Source organism: Battus philenor, unplaced genomic scaffold (genome assembly GCF_028537555.1).
Source record: "Battus philenor isolate CCGP_79_NKW_IND1 unplaced genomic scaffold, ilBatPhil1.0.hap1 SCAF_8, whole genome shotgun sequence".
NCBI lineage: Eukaryota > Metazoa > Arthropoda > Insecta > Lepidoptera > Papilionidae > Battus > Battus philenor.
Genome location: NW_027181748.1, coordinates 5,667,759 through 5,690,503, shown reverse-complemented (window position 1 = coordinate 5,690,503; position 22,745 = coordinate 5,667,759). Strand labels below are relative to the sequence as shown.

Sequence of the window (22,745 nt, the reverse complement as noted above, 5' to 3'; positions counted from 1 at the left end):
AACGAAGGAAAACTTTAAAATAGCGCGAATTTCGGCGTTAGTGAACTCCATGTTTACACGTCTATAACTGTTGAAAGCAATATCCAAACTAATCATGCATAGCGTCGTTTTGTAGGTTATGTCAAGACCTTTCAAATTATGTATAGTATTGCCAGATACGAGCTGTGTAGCGCTTTGTACATAGCCGCGAAATTCAAAAGACAAAAAGGCGGAAGGGAGATATTTGACAACCTTATAGTAGATGTCTACCATATCGTGAAGGAATGAAGAAATATGCCCCGACAGAGTATTTATAAAAAAAACTATCTTTATATAAATGACATTGGTGCTTGTTATTGTAAACACACTTACCCATGTACGAAAGCAGCAATAGATTTTCGAGTAGAGATAGATATTTTTTATTCAAGATGGTACTTATATGAGCAGTAGTAGGCCAGCGGTAAGAGCTGAGACTAGCGATCGTAGGTCGCGGATTTGATTCCCGGGATACTATCTAAATTAATTCACACTTTGCATTATATATATAGAAAAGCTACGGCTCACAAACAAGTTACCAGAATATGGACAGCAGCGTATCATAATACGAAACTACAATCACCAACCTGCTTTTTAAGTGTAATGATTATGATATATCCCCTGTAGGTATCTTTGAGGGAGGTTTATTCCTATGGGCGTCTATGGGCTGAAACACCGACGACGATTATTTAATTAGAAGTGCATTTTGGGAGTGACATACAACGGAAAACAACACCAACAAATTACTAAACTATTAAAGATTATAAAGAGGGATAAAAAATAATAATAATTTTAAAAATAAAAGTATATTATTTTCACTTTGTTTTAAACAAAGTTGTCATTATATATTTTTTAAATGCATCGTGTCAGTATCACATGAAGAAATAACGAGTAAAATCTATGCTCACTCTTACAAAATCACAAGAAGGATGATCATTATCGTAGTAGTGCTTGCTTTAACAATCGAAACAGTCTAATCAGTATATAAGCGATCTCCAGATGAAAAAATGGTAAGGTGCACAAGTACATGATAATTTAATCAGTGATTTATTAACCGTGAGTACTAAATATGTACTAATCGACTTACGTTCAGATCTAAAGACGTGAAAAAATTAACCATGACATTTAGAGATCCACCACATTAATTTCAGTTTAATTTTACAGCGAGTAGCTTTTCAGAAAATTGAGTAGCTTAATGATATTAAGTCGCAAATAAGTTCATAAACTAGATGAATATCATTTAAAAGTTATCTTTTTACGCGATTTAATTTCTTTACGCGATTATACGTAGAACGGTATTTATAATCGTAATTTTCCTGTTGCAGAAAATAGATAAACATCGATCAAATTTGTATAACAAATTTGCTTTAACCTTCCCATGTCGACGTGGTTATAAAGAAATAATAATATAACCAAAAACTTGTTTTCTTACAATCTGCTTTTGATTTTTACACTTATCATGTTTTTTGATGATGCAAATTGAAACCATTCTGTTAATTCTTGTATTTAAGATTTAAAATCTTAGAAATTTAATATTTTTATATAATTTATATATATATATATATATATATATTAACTAATTAATTTATGATCATTGTTCATGATTACAGACTAAGAAATTGGATACAGACTCCATAGATTTCCAGGAAAACCGGTCGGAAATATCCTGCATCCGTCGTCTTCCGACTGAAAGAAGCACGTCTTTATGCCTTATAGGCGGATGTCCTACCCTGCATTTTCCGATCCGTGGTATCCCATCTCCAAAACCTTAAAGGCCGCAGCGCAGTTATGAGTTCTGTTTCTTTCGCCTACGAATCTTCTCATGTTTGATTCAATTTCATAAAGTAATCCCGACTATCACCCTCTCTTTGGGTCGCTAAGCGACTGTGAACTTACCAAGGTGGCCCAAAGCAAGAGATCACGTTACAGTGGAGTAAAAATCACTTATGACACGTTTTGGTCGTAGATTGGTCTAAGTTGTCTATAGCAAAGTACAATTTTGGCAAAGTACTAATAAATTTTATGTATTACTGTTTCTAGCGAACTGTTGTTTTTGCCCGGATTATGAAATAGGAATATTATACTATAGTTATAGTAAATAAAGTTTTCACGAAAATATTACGCTTCGTGTCTACTATTACGCTGATAGTGCCACTGAGGATCCGAGGTAGAAGATAAAAATGTAATTTAGTTGCGTGTCTAAAAACTTGCTCATAAATTTATTGTACTAACCACTGTTAAATCTACTTTATTATAGACCGTTTAAGCAGATAACACTGCGGCATCTTAAATCAATCTACATAAGAGATAATAGCAGGACATTAACATGAAAGCACTGGTCTAAATGAATATGTATGAAACGTGTGTGACATGTGTTGTATGACTTTCATTTTGTTACTGGTATAAGAGAAAACTTACATAATATTTAGTATGAAATACTTATAGTATCTATCTGAGCACTATAAAATGTATATTAAAGTAAAATACGTTTATAAAAAATCGCTAAAGCCATCTTTATAGTTTACTTTTTACATACAAAAGATTTAAAAGTTCATAACAATTTTTTAAGTGCTACTTCAGTTGGAACACGTCTCTGCAGAAAATTCAAGCTGTATCCAATAAGCTGTATAGATCGTGGGATGATCTTTGCTTTATCGTCTATAAAATAATACCACCAAGATCAACAAGACTTCATTCTGGAGGGATAAGATAGATAAGGTAGACCTTAGACTTCTCTATTTATAATCAGAAAACACAGAGCCAGATTCCGTGAAAATACAACCGTCGCACACATAAAATTATACAACACATTAATAAACAACAGTTCTTGTACTTTCTCCAAATACCTGAGAAATTAAATTAATTTGAAGGTTTTATTTTCGTTGTTGTTGGTAGGTAATGTCTTTCCCTTCGATTATTCGATTTTTTGTGGGGCAGATTTCGTGAAAAGGGGCTCGGGGCTCTAAAATGTGTTACCGAAAACTGGGGCAGTGAGAGGTGGCAGCGTGATGGTGCCAACCCATATTGCGTGAAGTTAGAATCACGACGAACTGTCCGACAACATCTTAGATATATAGTCATGCTTAGAATATATTCGACTAATCAAGTGACAAATAAATTGGCCCTTGTATTCATTTTAGTTTTATAGCAGGATGATGTTAAATATTACGCATCATATGTGATTACTGTAAGAGTCGGTGTTCTTTTAGATTATTATTTAAGTTTAATTTAAACTAAATTTAATACAATCGGGGTTGCAATAAAATGTAGCGATCGTAAACAATACGTCATGTATAGTGTGTGCTAATTTATAATTAAAATTCACTATAAATGTCATAATTATAGTTTCTTTTACCGGATTCTTTTATGCATATGATTATTTTTAAAGAAAAATAAATGATGAGTATTACAAATATTAAAACAGAGTTGAAACAGAACAACTTTTAGTACAGCGGCCGTTTATAACCTGTTTCTTTTGAGTAAAATAATATGCAGAACTCACGTCTTGCCTATTCGGTCACAAGATCTTTGTTTTTAGTAGTAAGTGAAACATTCAAGTGAACAGACGCAAAGAGGCATTAGTGTAAAAAGTTTAATTAGGGAGGTATTTGGAAGCAGAAGAAACACCAAAACCACATTATACTTATTATTAAAAGTTATCAATCAATTCAGAAACACCAAAGGTATGTAAAATGGTTTGAGGAAAAAAATCATAATTAATTCACAGCGGACTGGCTTAACAAAAACATTGTCGATGATGCCTTGAATCTTTTATACCTACCACTTTATTTAATAATATTTTAGAAACAATGTATTTTATTAATTAATTATTTACTTTTTAATTTAACTATTCTTAATTTAACTTTTATTGTTCGTGCCAATTGTAATAATTTTGCCAAAGATTAATGTTATTATTAATATATTTACGATCTTTACATATTTATTCGATATAATGATTATTAATAAAGTAGATTTTTTAATTAACAAATATAATTTATTAAAATATATTAATTACAGATGAAGAATAGCTTTGTATGTCTGGCTTTGATAATAAATATATTAATGATATGTGAAGCTAACCTCCTGCTTGAAAATAAAAGAGCGAGAAATGTACATTTAAACTTACAAAGAAATCGAAACGTCCAATGGAGATCAAGACGACAAGCACCTGAAGAGCAATATATGCCTGAATTGTTAAATTTGCCTCAAAAGATAAAATTAAATTTACCAGCGCAAAGACATGAGTCAGTTTCGACTTCAATAGATCCAGATAGCAGACCATCTATTTCAGTAACTAGTCGAGCATCAGCTGCGACCAACACTACAGACAAAGTCAATGACGTTGAAAGTTCAACTGTGAGTATGGTATCTTAAGAAAATGTAATAGTAATAACAGCGAATTTCTCAATACATTTTGAATTATACTAATTAAGAGTTAAATAATCTGTGAACTTTTTACACTACCAATTAGATTTTAATTCTAAAAATTATCATTCAAAACAATTGGTATATTTTCGTTAAAAGACAATATGGCCTTTACACACTTTTATGAAGAATGATGATTTGTGGAAACAGTAATTATTCAACTAGTTTAAGCGACTCTTTTTTTCTAACGGCTTCGAATAAATGCATTAGATCAAAAACTAGTTTGTAAAATACATGTTTGAAAATAAACAGGAAAATCTTCACATTTTTCAAATTCGCAAAAATCACTGATTAATCTAACATTGCTTAAATAAGTTGAGGTAACAAAATAAATGCATATATATAGTTTGTAGAATGAAAATATCATCACTAGGACAAAACTGCTTCGTATGTTGGTTTTCAAACTAATTTTATGGTAATTGTAACCTAAACGTTTATCCTACATAACGTCTACTGGAATCTGAAATAAACATAGTTTTTTTCTATGCTATGCATATATTTCTATGTTTGTACATAATAATACAGACAAATTATTATGTAGCAAACAAATACACGACTGAATTGTAATATATATATATATATATATGTGTGTGTGTGTGTGTGTGTGTGTGTATGTGTGTGTATGTGTCTGTGTGTGTGTACGTGTGTGTGTATTTTAATTTGAGCAGATTTTTTATCGATATTAAAATAATTATAGAATATATATATATATATATATATATATATATATATATATATATATATATATATAAATACTCAATACTTAATTAAAAACAAGCAAAAAAGAAATTTTATTGATTGTTTTTAACTGTCGATGTTTTACTTTACAGACACTACCAACTACCATCGATGCAATCGAAACAAAAGAACCTTTAAAATGCGAAGCTGCTATTTTAAACTGCTGCAGATTTACAGAAGACAAATATAGATCGCTGTGCTTCTCTTTATATAACTGCTCTAAAACTTATGCGACGAATTTAGCTTGTAAAAAAAACATTATACAAAATGTTATACAAAAATTCAAAGACTCTATTAAGGCTAAATAGTTATAAAATTAACTGTTATTTTGGATTTGTATCAATTAGAAAAGAGAGGACCCGTTGAAGAAATAGTACGATGTATGAAAGGGCAGTACTTTTAATAGAAGCCTTGCAAATAAAACTCTGGGTTAGTGTTACTCATCGGCTAAATTCACATAGTAGTAGGAATCTTATTTTTTTTTTGTATAAAAATAGAAGAATACCTTAAAAATAAATGCATGATTTTTTTCGATAAAAGATGGGAGGAAATTCGAAGCGAATGTTAAAATGTAAATACCAACACGTCTGTAATGTACGTAGGAGCAAGACGCAATTGGGAATTCCCAAACAATCCCAACCGCCAACTCTTCAGCGGGAAAAAAACACATTGAACGCTGCGTGTTTAACATTATCGTATTTATTAATTATTTGACATACATAACAAATATGTTATAAAACGTGTTTGCTTATAGGTTTTAAAGCTTCAAAAGGGTTGGTATATAGCTCTTTTGTCTGCAAATAACTTACATGCAAACACCTATTTTCAATTATCCTTTATAAAGTGATTACTTTTAAATGTGTTTCAATAATATCATATAATTTATTTGCCATTTTTTTTTAAATTTGTAACAATTTGAATTTTGAAAACGTTTTTTCTTACTAGATTATCATTACATTGTTTATTATGTTAGAAACTAATAATTTTTACATAGGATGTATTATACAAAAATTGACTGCAAATTAGCGATATATTCACCTAGTTTGGTTTTTAATCTATTTCCAATCACCCTGTATAACAAAAAAAATATATAAAATGTTTAAATTGTTGTAAATGCAGTTACTGCGTTTCTATAATTGTTAATGAAATGCTACAAGATGTTTTTAAACAATCTTTGGAATTAAATAGCTAACATATTTAATTGTATCGATATTTTTTATGTAATATTGGAATTAAAAATTAGGGTTACTAAGTAAATATTTAAGACTGTATCCTCACGTATCTTCACATATTCAAATCAGCTCACGGAATACAACAACGGATGTTTTACTTACATTTATTCATTGTTTCTTTATTTTATTTTAAACATTATTCGGTATAATGAGTGCACATCGCCAAAATCTTTTTAACGACTAATTATGTATGAATGAAACTAAGTAGAACTATAAATTATAATATATAGCATTTCTATTGGAATAACAGGAGTGAATTTAGCATTTATCGTAATTGTATTACAAAGTAATACATTTAAATTCAGTGTATTCTACGTAAAAAGCAAAGTTGTTCATGCCAAAAAAATGCCTGTGATCAGGCGGATTGTGGAGGAAAGTGACACGCAGGAAATTTTAACTTATTTTATTTCAAGTTCTCCATTTTTATTCGATAAATATTCAATTCATAAATTCAAATTGGACTAAAAAACCTAATTAGATAAGACAGTTATTGCTTAACATCAAGCGACACATAGGTCAAATTATTTGCTTACAATCAATAAAAAAATGATAGATACACACATGGTCTCGTTATTTTAGAAATTTTATACATATACAACATCAAGATATATTTTATACGTAAGAAAAAAGAAATCGCAACATATATTTGAGAGAGAGGAAATTGGTTTAATACACGGACTTAAACAGTTAACCCTTTTCGTTATATTACGCAAAACTTTTTTTCTTCATTACTTTCGTTTCTTAAGCTTATACTTTCTTATATCGTTTCTTTAATTTCTTTCTTATTTGTGCTTCTCCTTGTTTATTGATATCATCATTTCAGCCACATGTTTACTTTTGGGCATAGGTTTCATCTATAGATTTACAAATTAACCGATGGGAAGCAACATCCAGCTTCTTCTTGCGGACTTAAAAAAAAGGACAAAGTAATCTGTCCGCCTTGTGTGTCGTCAGATTTTTCTACCAACGTTAACGAAGTCTGTCCACTATGTGGGTAACATATGCTGCACTTTACAGTCCATGGTGCCCGCTCCGGAAAGTTAAGGTCACAGCCCCTTCAATGTACTGATCGACTGAGTTATATCGTTAACTCTCATTCCCCTACGGATCACTCCATTTCATCCTATTATTCTTATAAATTTTGTATGTTTCAAGAAACAATTCAAATGCGCAAATGCATTGAAAACCGTAGTAATATTGACAGAAGGTTATTCTATCCATGACTAACATATATACCTTCAAAAGTGGCTAATTCACGGCAGTAATTTGTAAAAAAATATTCAATACTTTAATGTTTTATAAACGAAGGACGTAACAAAGTTTAAAGTAACTACGAACAAGGCATTGGCATTGATTGTCATAACACTTAAGTAACCGATTTTGATTTTGTTTGTTAATTAGTATCTCTAAAGTGTTTTGCTTACAAAGTATTATTTTCTCCTGCGTTTGCCGTGTTTGGCAAAACCGGATTGCCGCTTTTTTAAACGGATCTTATGGGTATTCTTATATGTAAAGGAATTTTAATATATCACTATTACCAAAATTCTGTACAAATGTTTTTTATATTTTCCGCAAGTTGTTGCCCAAGCGCTTCGATCCGTTAAACCAAAATATTCTGCAGTGGTTTCTTTCTTGAGGAACCTGCTAACGTGGTAAATATTTTGGATTCGAGTCGGGATTAGTGTATTATTCGGTGTTGGAAGATATGTGATAGTTTCACTGCTTTCTTAAAGTAAGTAAGTTTCATTAAGCAAAAATTAGACTAATAAAATGCCTGGGTCTATAGATAACCTATGAATTTGATTAGCTACTGTTCCATTCAAGATCGTTTCAATGATATTTAGGCACCTTTGTTTAACGGTAAATTTACGTAGTGGCAACATAAACGGGCTTTTTATCTACCACCAACAAAATTTAAAATTAATTACATTTTTTGTTCTAGAATTAATCAGGGCTACCATTAGCCCAGCGGTAGAGGATTGAGGTTTATCATAGGTCCCGGGTTCGATTCCCGGGGTACAATCTGATAAAATTCACACTTTGTGATTACCACTGCTCACAAATAGGTTTCCAGAGAATGGGCTACAGCGTCCGCCGCGTTCCATAATATCACACTGCGATCGACAACCCGCGACCCAAGCGTAGCAATTATGGTATATCCCCCATAGATATCTTTAAGTAAGGCCTATACCTTGTTGTGGGCTGGTATGTGCTAACACGACGACAAAAATCAGAAAACAGAATATACAGAATTGTGAGATCGTTTACCACCAACCAAATAAGCCACAAGTATATCTTTTTTCCCATTGAATGTAATTAATGATAATCTTGATTCAATATACTCTTAACTTCTAAAGCCACTCCAAACGGCAACGGTAAATCTGATAGAACAAATATAAGTCCGGATGATTTTTTGTGTTATCTACGACTGTGATAAAATTGTAGGACTTATTAATAAAAAAATCGATTTGCAGCACCGGAAAATTATTTTATTAAAGCGTGCGTATCTTTTGCTTGTTTTGTTAATTGAATTAATACATGTACATATTACTGTCAATAAAACTGGGCCAAACAGATTCTTTTTCTTTAGAAAGTATGACAGAGTTGGACTTTCACCTGTACCTTATGTGACGGTGCAACATTAAAAAGGATTTTAAATAATCCTTTAATATTTATTGAACATTACATGTATTTCGTGATAAGTTTGACAGAAATCAATTATTAACGTTTTGCTAGTAGCGATTAGAAAAGTTATTTTTTATAAGAGGAGCGTCATGTGAAACATATAACTATATTTCACGTTAGACTTCTCAATCTCTTACTAGCTTCTCATTATTGAAATACTTTTATTTATTTTTTCCGCATATTTATTAAAAAGAAAGTAGTAGAAGTAGTGACTATTAAAAGTAGAAACAACATTCAGAATATTCTTAAATTAAAATAGAATAAAATATTTGTGATTCACAATAGCAATCAGAATAAAGTAGATAATGCAATATTTAATACAAGATTAATATACAAGATTAAAATTATATCTCTGCTCAACTTTATCGAGCAAATGAGTCAACGCTTCTTTTCGGAACTTCCAAATATTGTACGAATGATGTCAATCCGGGTGACTCTGTGCATTCTACAGGTTACACATTCTAACTTTAGGGAAATTAAAACCTGTTTTAATACAGACAAATTTTACAAGAAAAGTCTTTATGTCTCTGAACAATGCCTCAGGAACTTTCAGATCGATAAGATTTTGGGTATCAATGTATTTGACAACTCCATATAAATTTATTAAGGAACATCAAATTACAAATCATTCGTTTATCACCTGAAGCTGTAAAAATTTATACGCACCTTATAGCTACTAGGACGTGTTATGGCAATGAAATGATAATTATCTTGAGAATCGTTGAACATGAAACTGAAATTCGTAATGAACTTGAAATTCGTTGAACATTTTCTTTACTGTATGTGTACACTGTAGAAAAGGTTCTATATTGTAATAACGTATTCTAGACTACGCACAATTGCAGCATATGTGATAATATTACTTTTAAAGTACTTGAAATATTTTGAGTTGCATTTTATAGATCAAGCAATCGTGCAGACAAGTGATTTAAAAAAAATTACTATTGGTTTAAAAAGAAAAAATGCAGACGCTGATTATAATGACACGAATATTCATTTATACGAATATTTATTTATTATTTTTTGTCTCCGCACGATTCGTCCGTCTAAAATATATGGATACTACTTAAGTATCGTGTATTTATAATTATCCTTTCTGCCTGTACTAATTGACTACAGCCTTCGGATATAAATGTAGTATAATTTTAATGTTCATAGATACAGACCACTTTAGGATAAAGAAAAAATAAAATATTTAAAGTTTTTTTTGTACAAATCTGATTTCTACTATGAAGTACCCCTGATTTAAGAAAGAGAACAATCATTGAATGCAACTCGGCTAGCGAACGTTCGCGAAACTAAGGAACATACTTTCGTCTGTTATCAATCAATTTCTTAAGAAGAGGGCCCACTACCAATCTGTATTATCAGTAATGACTTACGGTACAGTCGCGCATCGAAGCATGGAGAGGATTCTGCGCGGGATTTCTCCACGAGATCAAATCGGGAACGGGTAGATCCACAGACAAACGAGACTAAACGATATAGCCTAAAGAATTGGCAACAGGCATTCAAAACAGCGCTCAGAACAGTTAACGCTTGAAAGTTCTGGAATGGAGACCACATTGCAGCAAGCGCAGCGAACGTCTTTCCGCTAAAAAGATAGACAAACGAACTTTTAGAGGTCGTCTGAAGATTCTGGATGCAGTCCTCTACCTCCTCCTCCTCTACCGAAATGTATGGCGCAGGCCTAAATTCAGCAATGGACATCTTACGTCGTTTAAAGTAACAAGGTGACAAAAGAAAACCCAGTAATTTTTGTTGTCTGATAATTGGCATTTATAGCCTAAGAAAGGTTAGAAGTGGCAGGCAGAGTTTAAAGGTAAACAGACTCTTTACTTGTAATAACTACACTGATGCAACCCCTTTGGAATCTCGAGTCGGGCTGTAGCATTATTAAGTTTACCGAATCAATCGCTCACACGATTACTCATTATTAAGTAGCTTAGGCGGACGATCTTCAGAAGGACTGAGCACAAGGAACCTTGAGAGCAGACTACAACTTGAGCTGACTCAAGTAGCAAACTATTAAATATGGGCCATGCAGCATTTTGTATATCAAAACCAATTACGAGTAATAACACTATACTTGTCCTGTCTCTTTGCGATCAAAAATCTCTTCTGTCATACAAAAATAACTATCTTGCATAAACTAATCGACTATAGTTCTGCAAAAATAACTGCACCGTGCTTTAGTGAAAGGTTGGGGCTAAGAAATAAACAGCATAAGCGCCGGCGCTGCGAACATTGACAGCGGACCAAACAAAGCAGCCGATACTTGCCACTGTCTTGTCGCGCGCATACCTAAGACACGGTAAAGCGTTTTCGGTAGCACTATAGCTAATCTGAATTACTATTCGATATAATGAAAAACATTCTCTCCCTACGAGTCATCACTCAATGATTATTTTGTTATAAGGTTTGAATAATATTACCATTAGGATATGATTAGACGGTGTAATTAGGTTCATATATCGATATTAGTAATTGTATAGGTAGTTTGGAATGCATGTATATATCAGATGTTTGATCTCAGCTTCTGTATTTATTTTCCAAAAATTCTCGTTATGGTTGCGGGGATTTACAGTTCCTACATTTTATAACGCCGTCATTAAGCTTTATTGATATTGGCATTAGGAACGTGATTTTCTATTATTCTTACAAAGTTAAAACTAATAAAACTGGTTTGACGAAGTTGAAGAGAAATCTGTCTGCCAAGGTACGTAATGCTCAGTAGTGTGTCACATACTGCGGACGCAACACGCGTGCAAAGTGTGTTGATCAAAAACAAAATTATTACAGTTTACAATATAATTGTTTACGTAGTTAGTGATAATAGATATTTTGTGATTCTATTCACAGTTTAGCTAATTTCTTCTGTTGTCTTATCATTGAAATAAATATACATTGATTTCAAAAAATATTTCGATTGAAAAACAGAAAGGTAAGAACTTTTATGAACTTATAAATATACAGTTAATTCATAATTGTAAATTAAAATTTATGTATAAGACTAATTATGTAAAATAATAACATGCAAAAAATAATCAGATTTAAAAATTATATTTTTCTTTTGTGTTAACTTTTACATCTTGAGTGCTATAAATTAAAAAAAATTACATTTTTAATTAACGATTTCGTAATAGATTTTTAAAATATTGGAAAGTTTATTGGTATTATCTTTCAAGTGATTTATAGGTATTTAACTTATGTACACTACAGTGGTCGGTTTTTTTATTACAAAAAAAAATAACAAAATAATAGCAATATCTTTAAATTATGTTCACAGTTTTGTGCTTCTTATAATTAATTAATGAAGTCGTTATTACAATAATATATGCTTTAATACTCAAATCGCTTAATTTAATGAATAGAATAATCAATAGTCCATTATTTGACTAGTATCATTCAATTAAGAATTAATAGTTAGAACATTCATTATCCGTGGAACATCCACTGCAGGACATAACCAAACATTTTTATAAAATAAATTTTACAAATATTCCCTATTACATTGTATCAAACTACGGATGTGACAAATTTACTGGCTACTACACTTACGGTTTGTATACAAGATAACGAGTCATCGGTAAAGAACGCAATTGATGTGCCTCTAAGAATTTCATATTTAAGAATATAGACCCATATCATTTACTTTCAACGCTTATTACTGTTAATTTTTATCTGATTTATATGTATTTACTTTTTTTTTATTCTTCTTTAAAAATACATTAAGTTATAATTCATAATATAATAAAATAACTTGCGTATTTATTATTGAGATATTCGTAGTATATTTATTATAACTATTGAGATAATAAAATGATTTTACCTAAATTACAGATGGCGACGATTGTCAAGTTATTCTACTTGACTATGTGTTTTGTAATAGTTATTTGCAAACCAAAAATGAATATTAACAAATCCGTTTCACACGTAGAATTAAAAGTACGCCCATTAGAACTAAAAGAAACCAACACAATACCCCAAGGGTCTGAAAACAGTAGTATTGCTAAAAAACCTTGTTCAATCAAGTGCCAAGAAGGTGATAAAAGTCTAGGATTATTGGGAGCCATGCTTACCTTGTTACAAAATATCGGAAATAGTTTTCCATCATTGACATCAAACTCCCAAATGTACGCAGTATTGAGAATTTTAATATACCCGAAGAACATAAACCAAACAAATTTTAGTACGACAAAACAACCGCCAGAACTACAGTCTAGTACAGAAAAAATATCTACTACAACTCAGTATTATGATCCGGATTGCGATGACGATTCAACGAGACCGATAACATTGCTAGATACGAAATCCGAAAAATTTAACATCGAGAAGAATAACAAAATATTGAGGAAGTTTCCAGAAGTAGAACATGGCAGTGTCCAATCTTCTGCGTAATTATATGTAAGTTTATTTAATTACACCCAAAATAGTGTTAATTATAATTCTATTTACCTACTAGCTAACTTTTGTTTTATTGAACGCACCCTTAAGCCATTTCGCAGGTAGAATTTCGTTAAAACCGTCCTTAGCTGCCCTTTACTCTGCAAAATTAATATTTTCACTTTATTTTAAGTCTACAAGCCTTGTATTTCCATAGATATCGTGATGATTCTATACATAAATGGTAATTTCTATTTATAGGAATTACTTATTAGTATACACTATCCTACGCACAATGGCCGAGAAAACTATAACAGTTTGCCTACAGGATAAAAACGAGCCCTTAATACACCGTGTGCTTTTTAAATAATCTGACCACCTCGCCTTCGTTTGACCGATTAATATGATCCTATAACTTATTTAGTAGGTCTCGTCTACGGATCTTAAGGTTTCTATCACTTTGATAATAACCCCTGGGCACATTAAATTCGCACATACTTACGGACGTGGTGCCGCATTTAAGCAGAACAAGAGTTTTATACTTCTGGCAACTATGTTTGTTTTAAAGCACTAAATATTTATTAATATTTTAAAGTTTTTTTTTTAGTTTTAACGTTAAACATTAATTTTAAAAACCTTTTTTCAGACATTAAAATTTTTGTTAATAACTTTTTTCGTTATATGCTACAAACATGACAAATTAACTGTGCTTATAGGAGGTTCCTTCTAATGACTCATGTACAACTTAGAATTTATATGTCAAAATATAGGTCCGTACCAATCAACACTCATTAGTTTTCATTTCTAGGGTTTATATGTAATTTATTCGAAAACTATTGAAATTTATTAAAAATAGCAAATTACTGCGAATTGTAATTATGTAATTAATTTGATTATATATGCATTAAATATTGAAATAACTTATGTTGCAGATTTTAACGCCGTATAACAAATTAGCGCCATACGACAAATCTCAAGCCGGCTGTCATGTTGTGTTTTATGTAAAAGATTATACATATAAAAGACATAAGTTTATTACAGGTTTGTAAAATAAAAACACACGCACAACCAAAGATCTGAGTTCGGAATTTCTCTTTGTTTTTATTTCTTTCATTATATTTGTAAGTTACTACTTTTTTCTACAATTATTTGTTTTATGGTAAGAAAAATATTAATACCTATTTGGTAGCCAGATAACGTAATCAAAGTTGTGAGATGTTGCTGTATGCTGGCAACGGAAGATCGGTCATCGTGGCGATCTTTGAGGCAATATGCCTTGCAGTGAGCGTCTATCGCCTGACAATGTAATGATGATGATAATTGGTCTTGACTACTCCGACATTTATAACCGTCAAATGTAATATTTAATAATGATCGATTGTGTGACATAAATCAAAAATGGTTTTGTTACTTTAACGTAAATATAAAATAAATTACTAAGATCAAAAAGTATTGTGGAAAATGTTTAACAAAGTTTTTAGAAAAATTATTAGACTTCGGATTATTCGCAATAATAAAATGACGAACTGAATAAATTTATCAATTGGTTGTGGTTCGGGAAGGATGAATAAGGAAAAGCATTAGAAAACACACATTCATAAAATACAGTCACAATGAAAATCGTAGAGGCAATTACTGAGAAGAAATGAAACATTCCATCTAAGTCTTGAGGAAATATCGACGTCCGGTTCGTAAGCGGATATTGATCTGGAGATATAGGATACAGGGAAATAAAGTTCTAAATAAGCTTGAAACGTAGAAATTATTAATCTTTTTTTTTCTTTTTGACAAAAAAAAATTATCTATATGACGCAATCATAAAGTGATACTTATTCTATGCATCATAGTGTATAGTTCACTTGTAAAAGTTCCAAAAATAATAAATAACTTAATGAATAAAAATAGCGAGATATAGAATTTTCTTAATTCCAGTCAGTGCATGTTAAAATGAATAATTGTTTACTAACTGTACCTGTATACTTTCTGCTGCTTAAAGTTATTGGGAATTACTCTGAAATTGGCCATCTATTTCAGAGTCATCACTTTATATAGGGTGATTAGTAAATAGGGTAAAAAAGTTATTTGTGTTAATTATATTTTATCCCATATGCCTTAACAATATACACATTATATCTCTAAGCCGGCCATCATGTCGCGTCAGTGCATGATCATTGGTGTTAGATATAATCATCTTCAGCCATAGGTAGCCCATAGCTGGACATTGGCTCCAACCTTGATTTCAATAAAACTGGTTAACAAGATCGTCTATATCCAACTTGAGGGTGGATGTTCTTCGCTGCGTTCTTTCCCGGACCATAGCCGCCACTCCAAAACCATCTATTCTGCGCGATATGTGACCGTGGTAGATATCAAATTTTTCTTAATATATTTTTAGCACTAATATACCTTCTTCTTTTTCTTTTGAACCACTGGACGCCCACTGCAAGGCATAGGTCTCCACCAAATATCGCAGTCCTGCGCTACCCGTATCAGCAACTTCCCGCGACCTTAACAATGCCGTCGGTCTACCTAGTGGGCGGCGTACCCACGCCACGTCTACCAGCTAGTGGTCGCCTTTCGATAATCTTTCAGCCCTAACTTATACAATACACAAAGTCGTTATTGTAATTTATATAATACGTTACATTGTGTTCCAAAACAAAAGTGTAGCATCTAGGTGTGGGCTTACGACCACGGCATTGCTCTTAAACAGGCCTCGCTAGGCTCTCACGCTTTACCATAGATGACACATATGAAATCTATCTACTAAACCTAACGATGTGCGACTGCAAGGTCCTCGCCTATATTAGGTCACACTACGCTTCTATAATACAAAGCGTTACGTCACGCTACGCTTTTAGCTAACTGTGAATTTTTATAATCAACATCTATAATATAACATGAGTTATTTAAAACCTTGTAGTTACATGACAAAATGATTACCGCTCAACATCGCTATCTTTAAAATTTTTATCCTACTCTCTCTTCTAACATAACGGGTAGTTAAATATAAGAAGTATTACGAAAAGTTGCGATAAATGTTTAGAATGATTAGTTATAGATATAAAGTTTTAAAAGTGTGAATATATAGCTCATTTGTAGTTAATTTATTTATAACATATTTTATCCAAAAATCAATGTTTTCAGTGATTTTAATTAACGCAATGATAATAAAGTAAAAAAGCGTTTTCAAATTCGGACTGCTACTTATTAAATTTGATAATTTCCTGTCCTGTCCCTGCCTGTCGCATTCCAATAGAAAGAAAATAATAACAATATCGTAAAATTAAATAAATATCGAGTGATCGCTTTTTACGAGTTAATCGTAAGTATGTGTAAAAGGTTCAAAAATATTGCTGACAAATGAGGTATACAGTCAACCACTTAAAGGTGTTACATCTATAACTATACAACCTGTATGAAGACGCTTTTATTTCTTTTTATCAATTGTCGCGCATGGGTGTAAAACGCACGTAACTAATATGAACAAAATTTAATAAATCGAGTCTACGTCACGTACTCGCGGCGACAAAAACTTAACCGGTTTTACCAAAAATAATACCTACTGGACGAAGGATGACAAAACTTTTTCATGTGGTGAATAAATAGTTGCTCAACAAAAATATAGATAAGCGCCATCTATGTTTACATTTTTGACCTACGTTACTAAATAAATGATGTATTTAATAAACTTCAGATAATTATTTGATTACTGGTATTACATTATTATAAATAATAACACTACAATTCTGTCGCACTTCGTTAAAAATCATTACATACCATACTAATTTAACAGGACAGTTCATATAAAATCAACCACGCTTTTGACGCCAAAGGGATTAAAAGAAAACCATAGAAACGTAATGTTCCATATGTTATATTTAAAAAAAGCGCTAGTAACAATTTTTTTTAAATCGCTTTTAAAATTTCCGCATAAGGAGTTGAATATTTTTTTTATTTTTAAATTTACACCAGTGTAAAGCTTTCTTACGTTTTTATACTAAGCAATACTCCTAACAATGCAATAAGTTGTATATTTTCTAACATTGCCTCTATCTGGCTCATACGGTATATAACAGATTCCACAACTTATTTGTTATCGGGTAAACTGAGCTCAAAGGATGGATTCATTTCAGATATGGTATTGACACCGAATGTTGAGAATTAACAGACAGCGCGCTGCACTAATTAGTCTATACTCAAAGAGCTATAAATAAAGACTCGACTGTCGATTATTTGCTTGCAAAGAGTCCACAAGTACTTCGACCACATTGCACAGAGGAGATCAGAGAACTAGAAAGGATTATCGATGTCAGCAATGTAGAAATTAGAAGGGAAGAGGACTTGAATTAATGACGCAGTTATAAAATCGTGCAACAACACCATGTAGGACTAACTTTCAAAAATCAGAGAAGCCTGAACAAAAAGGGCAGCGGAGACTGACATTTTTGGCAAGCGTGTGAACTGCAGATTAAATAAATTCAAATGATGGTGGTAATTTAAATATAATTTCACAAAACTAGGTAGAGGTAAATTAAAGCATAACAATAGACTGCCATAACAAAAGACATGTAGGACGCCTAGCGACACAAACTGTCAAATATAAAAAGTATAAAAAACATATACAAATATATAGGTGTTTTAGGCGGCCCAGTCATTCGCTAACAGACATGATTGACCCTCAGTCATGAGGAAAAACTACACACTAAAAAGAAGAAAACTACGAGGTCGTTTATCCCCATTTCTACGTTAAACAGTTTTGAAAATGCTACTCGTAATAATGTAGGAGCACAACATTAAATGAAATGCAAAAGTTAATGATGACCTCTTTGTTTGTAGGGCTGTCAACGGTTAAATGTCCACGGAATATCGAAACTCGTCAATGAATTCGATAAAATCTCTAAATAAAATAATCGGAGACCATTAAATCAATCAATGTAGTTTAAAATTATTTTACTATGGGGCAGTGCCGCTGATATTAATTCTATATTTATTTTACAACAAAGGGTTATTTATTAGTTAATAGAAAGAAATTTCCCGAAATTAGTACTAACTATTGCTTCGCAATACTTTTTTAATTACATATTATTTATGCGCAATAGTTTAAAGTGTTATATGAAAAATAGTCACAAACATGATAAATGCAAGAAAAAAAAAATTAACTTGTAATGCCTTGTACTTGTACTTCTTTAAATTAACAAATCCTTTATGATTCTGAGTGTACGCATACATAAAAAAAGTTCCTTAACACAGCACATACATATTATTTAATAAATCTTATTATACCGTTCCAGAGTTTTTTCTTGATCGAAATTTGTGAAACTTGGTGTGTTGACTTATTTACATCGTGGTATTAAGAATTCATAAATTTGGTGTAAAAAACAAACTATTGAGTTTTTGGTCGGCTCTTCTCAACAGATCAGTGTTCCGAGTAGGTGGTAGCTTACTACTTATAATGTTAAAGTAATTGAAGATTTAAAAGCGCACATTGCCTGCTTTAATAAATATATATAGATTTTTTTTAATTTTAGAAACGTATATGATAAATTTAGCTCGATATAGACTATTGAAATATTTTTCAATTTCTTTTATTGGTGTAATATCTCTGTAACCAACTTTTATTTAATATTAAAAACGTTGCATTTTAAACTAACATAGAACTTTCTTTCAGAGTTGTCAAAATAAAAAAATACTAAGAGATGGAACACAATTACATTCTTTGTTTTTTTAAAGTGTTATGAAACAAGTAAGAAACTTTGTTGACATAAAAAATACTGTTTACATATTGAAGTTCTATAAGATATATCTTAACCTCTATCTTTCGTACAAGAGGTGTAAAGTAAGAAAAAAGAATGGTTCATAATTTGTTAGAAGATATGCATTAGTCTTTTTTTGTGACGCCATAACATGAGAACGACTTGACCGACCTTCTTTAATCTTGTTTTTTTTTCATTTCTTATCGAAATATACTTATAAAATTGAACAGAAAATTAAATTTTTTTGAAAATAAAATGACTATTGAATATTTGCGCACAAATATTTGACAGCTCGCTATAAACTTCGCGCGTTTAACGGTTCGTGTTGCAAATTTATATTGACATTTAATACCTGCTTCGTTCAATATTTATCGAACACAATTAACTTATTTATTTCACATTTATTCAGTGAATTAGGTGATCACTCTCGAACACGTACGTTAATTTGTTTTTCTTAAATGAATTCATCAGGCCAATAACTTCTGGGAATACAAAGTATATCAGGACAACACTTATGATATTAAAATCATTAACCTCATACATTATGATAAATCAGCGTGTTTTTATTTTAAGCAAAAATCATAACAACACTATGACATTATTACATTTTTCTTGCCTGTGTCACTAACCTTATCTTTAATACATTTATTGTCTGGTTGCCATATATCATCTAACACTTGTTTAATGACATAATACTGCGCATTAGGGATTTCCCACTGCCAACCTTTGCCCTACCCTATCGCCTGTTATCACGTTCACCGCGAGCGAGCAGTAGCCAGAGAAAAACATTAACTTTATAGTTCACTTCAGTTTATCACACTTACGTTAAAATATAAAGACTTTAAAAGAAACAGCATTTTATTATTTATCACATTTAGATTTATATATAACACAAAATGAATTACAATCGATAACACTAATTATGACGATAACAAAAAGTCTTATATACTCATTGTCTTCTTTTTTTCTCGTCGTTTCTTTTTTATATAAATCTTGTCCCTAACTCCTTGATAGAATCGATTAGGAACTCTTTACATATCATCCAATCCTATTCTACCTTCAAAACAGGGGTAATGGAGTGTTCAATTATTTATTTAACATTACGAGACAAGCAGGTAGGTAATAAAAACACATGGTTTTTCCCATCTCCACTCCCTGCAATCGTGTTAATCGAAGTTAAATGGTTGTCTGTGGATGATGTTGCGAAAATATATTAGAACATATTGTTAACATATTGTGGACAGCCTGGTCTCAATCTTGAACTAGTCGTGAATGTACGTATTGGTGCTTATTGTATGATTTACTCCGATTCCAATTATTTATATATTATGATAATGTCGACTTATTTACAATATATTAAAAAAGTATTTAATAAGAACAAAAATTGATCATAAAAATAGTCCATGTGAACGTTTTAGGTATAGATATATTATCATTCAATTGTAATATTTAAAATTCTAAATATGTATTAACCTCGACATTAGACATAAATATAAAACTGCCTGAAAAGTTTAATATCTACTTTAAAAGCTCATCGGAATACAATTTCGTTTAAAATATAACTTTCTAAAGTTGAGCAATTATTCTTATACCTTAATAAAGTTTAAATAAAATTTATGTTGCCGATAACAGAGATTAGGTATATAAAACTGCATAATAATTTAGTACAATTGCATATATTGATGCAAAATTTACTTTTTAATCAGTTTCTGCCTACTTTTGTACAAATTCAAAATATCTTTATCAAGCAGACAAATACACGCGCTTTAAAATCTACGATTATTTTAACATTATAAGCAATAAGCTATTACCAGCTCGGAACGCTCATCTGTTGAGAAGAGCCGTCCAGAAACTCAACAATCGCTCTTTCATATTGAACTATTTTTCATTTGCACATTTAATATCAATTATAAAAAATAAATGACTCAACGAACCAACTTACACACATTTTGATCCACTCTATAAGGTTATAATAAGTTTAGTTAACTAAACAACTGATAATTTTTTTTTTAAAAAATCACAAAAGTGAAAAGATAACATTGCTGATGGCCAGTTATAAAGAACCATGTCTAGTGAAATACAAGCAAATTGGTGATAGGTGTAAAAGCTTTAAAGGGTTAAATTTATAGCTTTTTCAGCAAAAAGCTTGAAAAACTTTACACCAATTTTCAATCAACGTGCGTGAAATGGTTACTAAAAATATGTTTTTAATTGGAATACGTGAACAGTAATTATTATTTTTAAAACGCCTCTTCGCACTTAATTATCACCTTATTAAATACTTCTGAAACTATTGATTAAATATTTAAACATTGGATAGGGTGCACCGTTTATTTTTTTATAATAAATATGTTAATTATTTATTCATTGATCTCTTTACAGCTTTTACATCTATAACCAAATTCTGTATAAACCACAACTAACACAAATGTCTTGTTGCGCGGAATTTTAGATTTTAAAAGTAATGGTCGCACCACATTCTTCACTTAATCTTAATTTTTTTTTAAGTAATACTTACTATCTAGCTATATATAGCTCCTCCTACTGGACTCATAAATTAAAATTGGAACATTGACTGATATAAACAAAGTGAGAGTATAGATAAAATATATTTTTATTGAGACGAATGGTCATTGTTGCCCTTTTGGCATTTACAAGGGGTTAGAGAAAGTAAGGCATACGTTGCAAGTAGCTTAATCCACGTTTTAGCAATTAGCAGCCAATTTTTTTGGTCTTTTTCTTGCTTGTTTACTTGTATTAGAACTAAGTTACTTAAGTCTCATCTTAAACTATTCCTTAATTTAAAAATCTTTAACCTCGATTTTGGATGCAATTATCGTGGGCTACAATTATTAATTAATTATTGGATACTATCATTACAAGCAGACTTTGTTATTGGCTAATCGAACAGAAAGAAAAAATTAATGTTACAAATTTCAAAGAGATTACTTTATATAAGGTGATAAGAAATAGGTGCAAAAGCTTTCAAACTTTTTGCTGACAAGTGAGCTATGCCTTAACCCCTTTAAAACTTTCACACCTAATTCTTTATAATAGTTAATTACCGGATTGGAACATGTTTGGAATAGGAAAATGTTTTTGCATTTACTAGGAGCATTTAAAGGTAATTTTAATAACACAAAATTAAAAAAAAAATTAAAATGACGAGAATAACAATTTGTACTTTTGGTCACGGTTAACTTAATTGGTACATGATATTCACATAAACGGAGAGTTAAACCTTAATACAATGCAGCCAATAATACCGAGTTTAGTTTTTTTTACAATCTAAAACGTGCACGTTGTTGTGGATTTGGTGTAACAGGTTTTAAACAATAAGGAAAAAAAGACGAGCTATTATTAACAAAAAAATACAATTATCCAGTGTTGTTAGTTTACAAGAATCTTAGTATTGTACGAAACGTTAGTGGAGACGCACGTGTGAAACTAGAATAAAACTTAGTGTCAATAAATCTAAATAAAGTACGCAATAATATTGATGCCGTAT

The 22,745-nt window shown here is 31.0% G+C and overlaps 1 protein-coding gene across 1 annotated transcript; it reads left to right on the top strand.

The window, feature by feature from the left end:
- The first annotated feature begins 11,843 nt into the window (after window positions 1-11,843).
- Window positions 11,844-15,124, top strand: LOC137931731 (uncharacterized). The gene is made up of 3 exons (XM_068775225.1): window positions 11,844-12,039; window positions 12,939-13,502; window positions 14,414-15,124. Exon 2 carries the CDS (start codon window positions 12,939-12,941, stop codon window positions 13,494-13,496), a length of 558 nt encoding a protein of 185 aa, XP_068631326.1. The 5' UTR covers window positions 11,844-12,039; the 3' UTR covers window positions 13,497-13,502; window positions 14,414-15,124.
- Window positions 15,125-22,745: the final 7,621 nt, after the last annotated feature.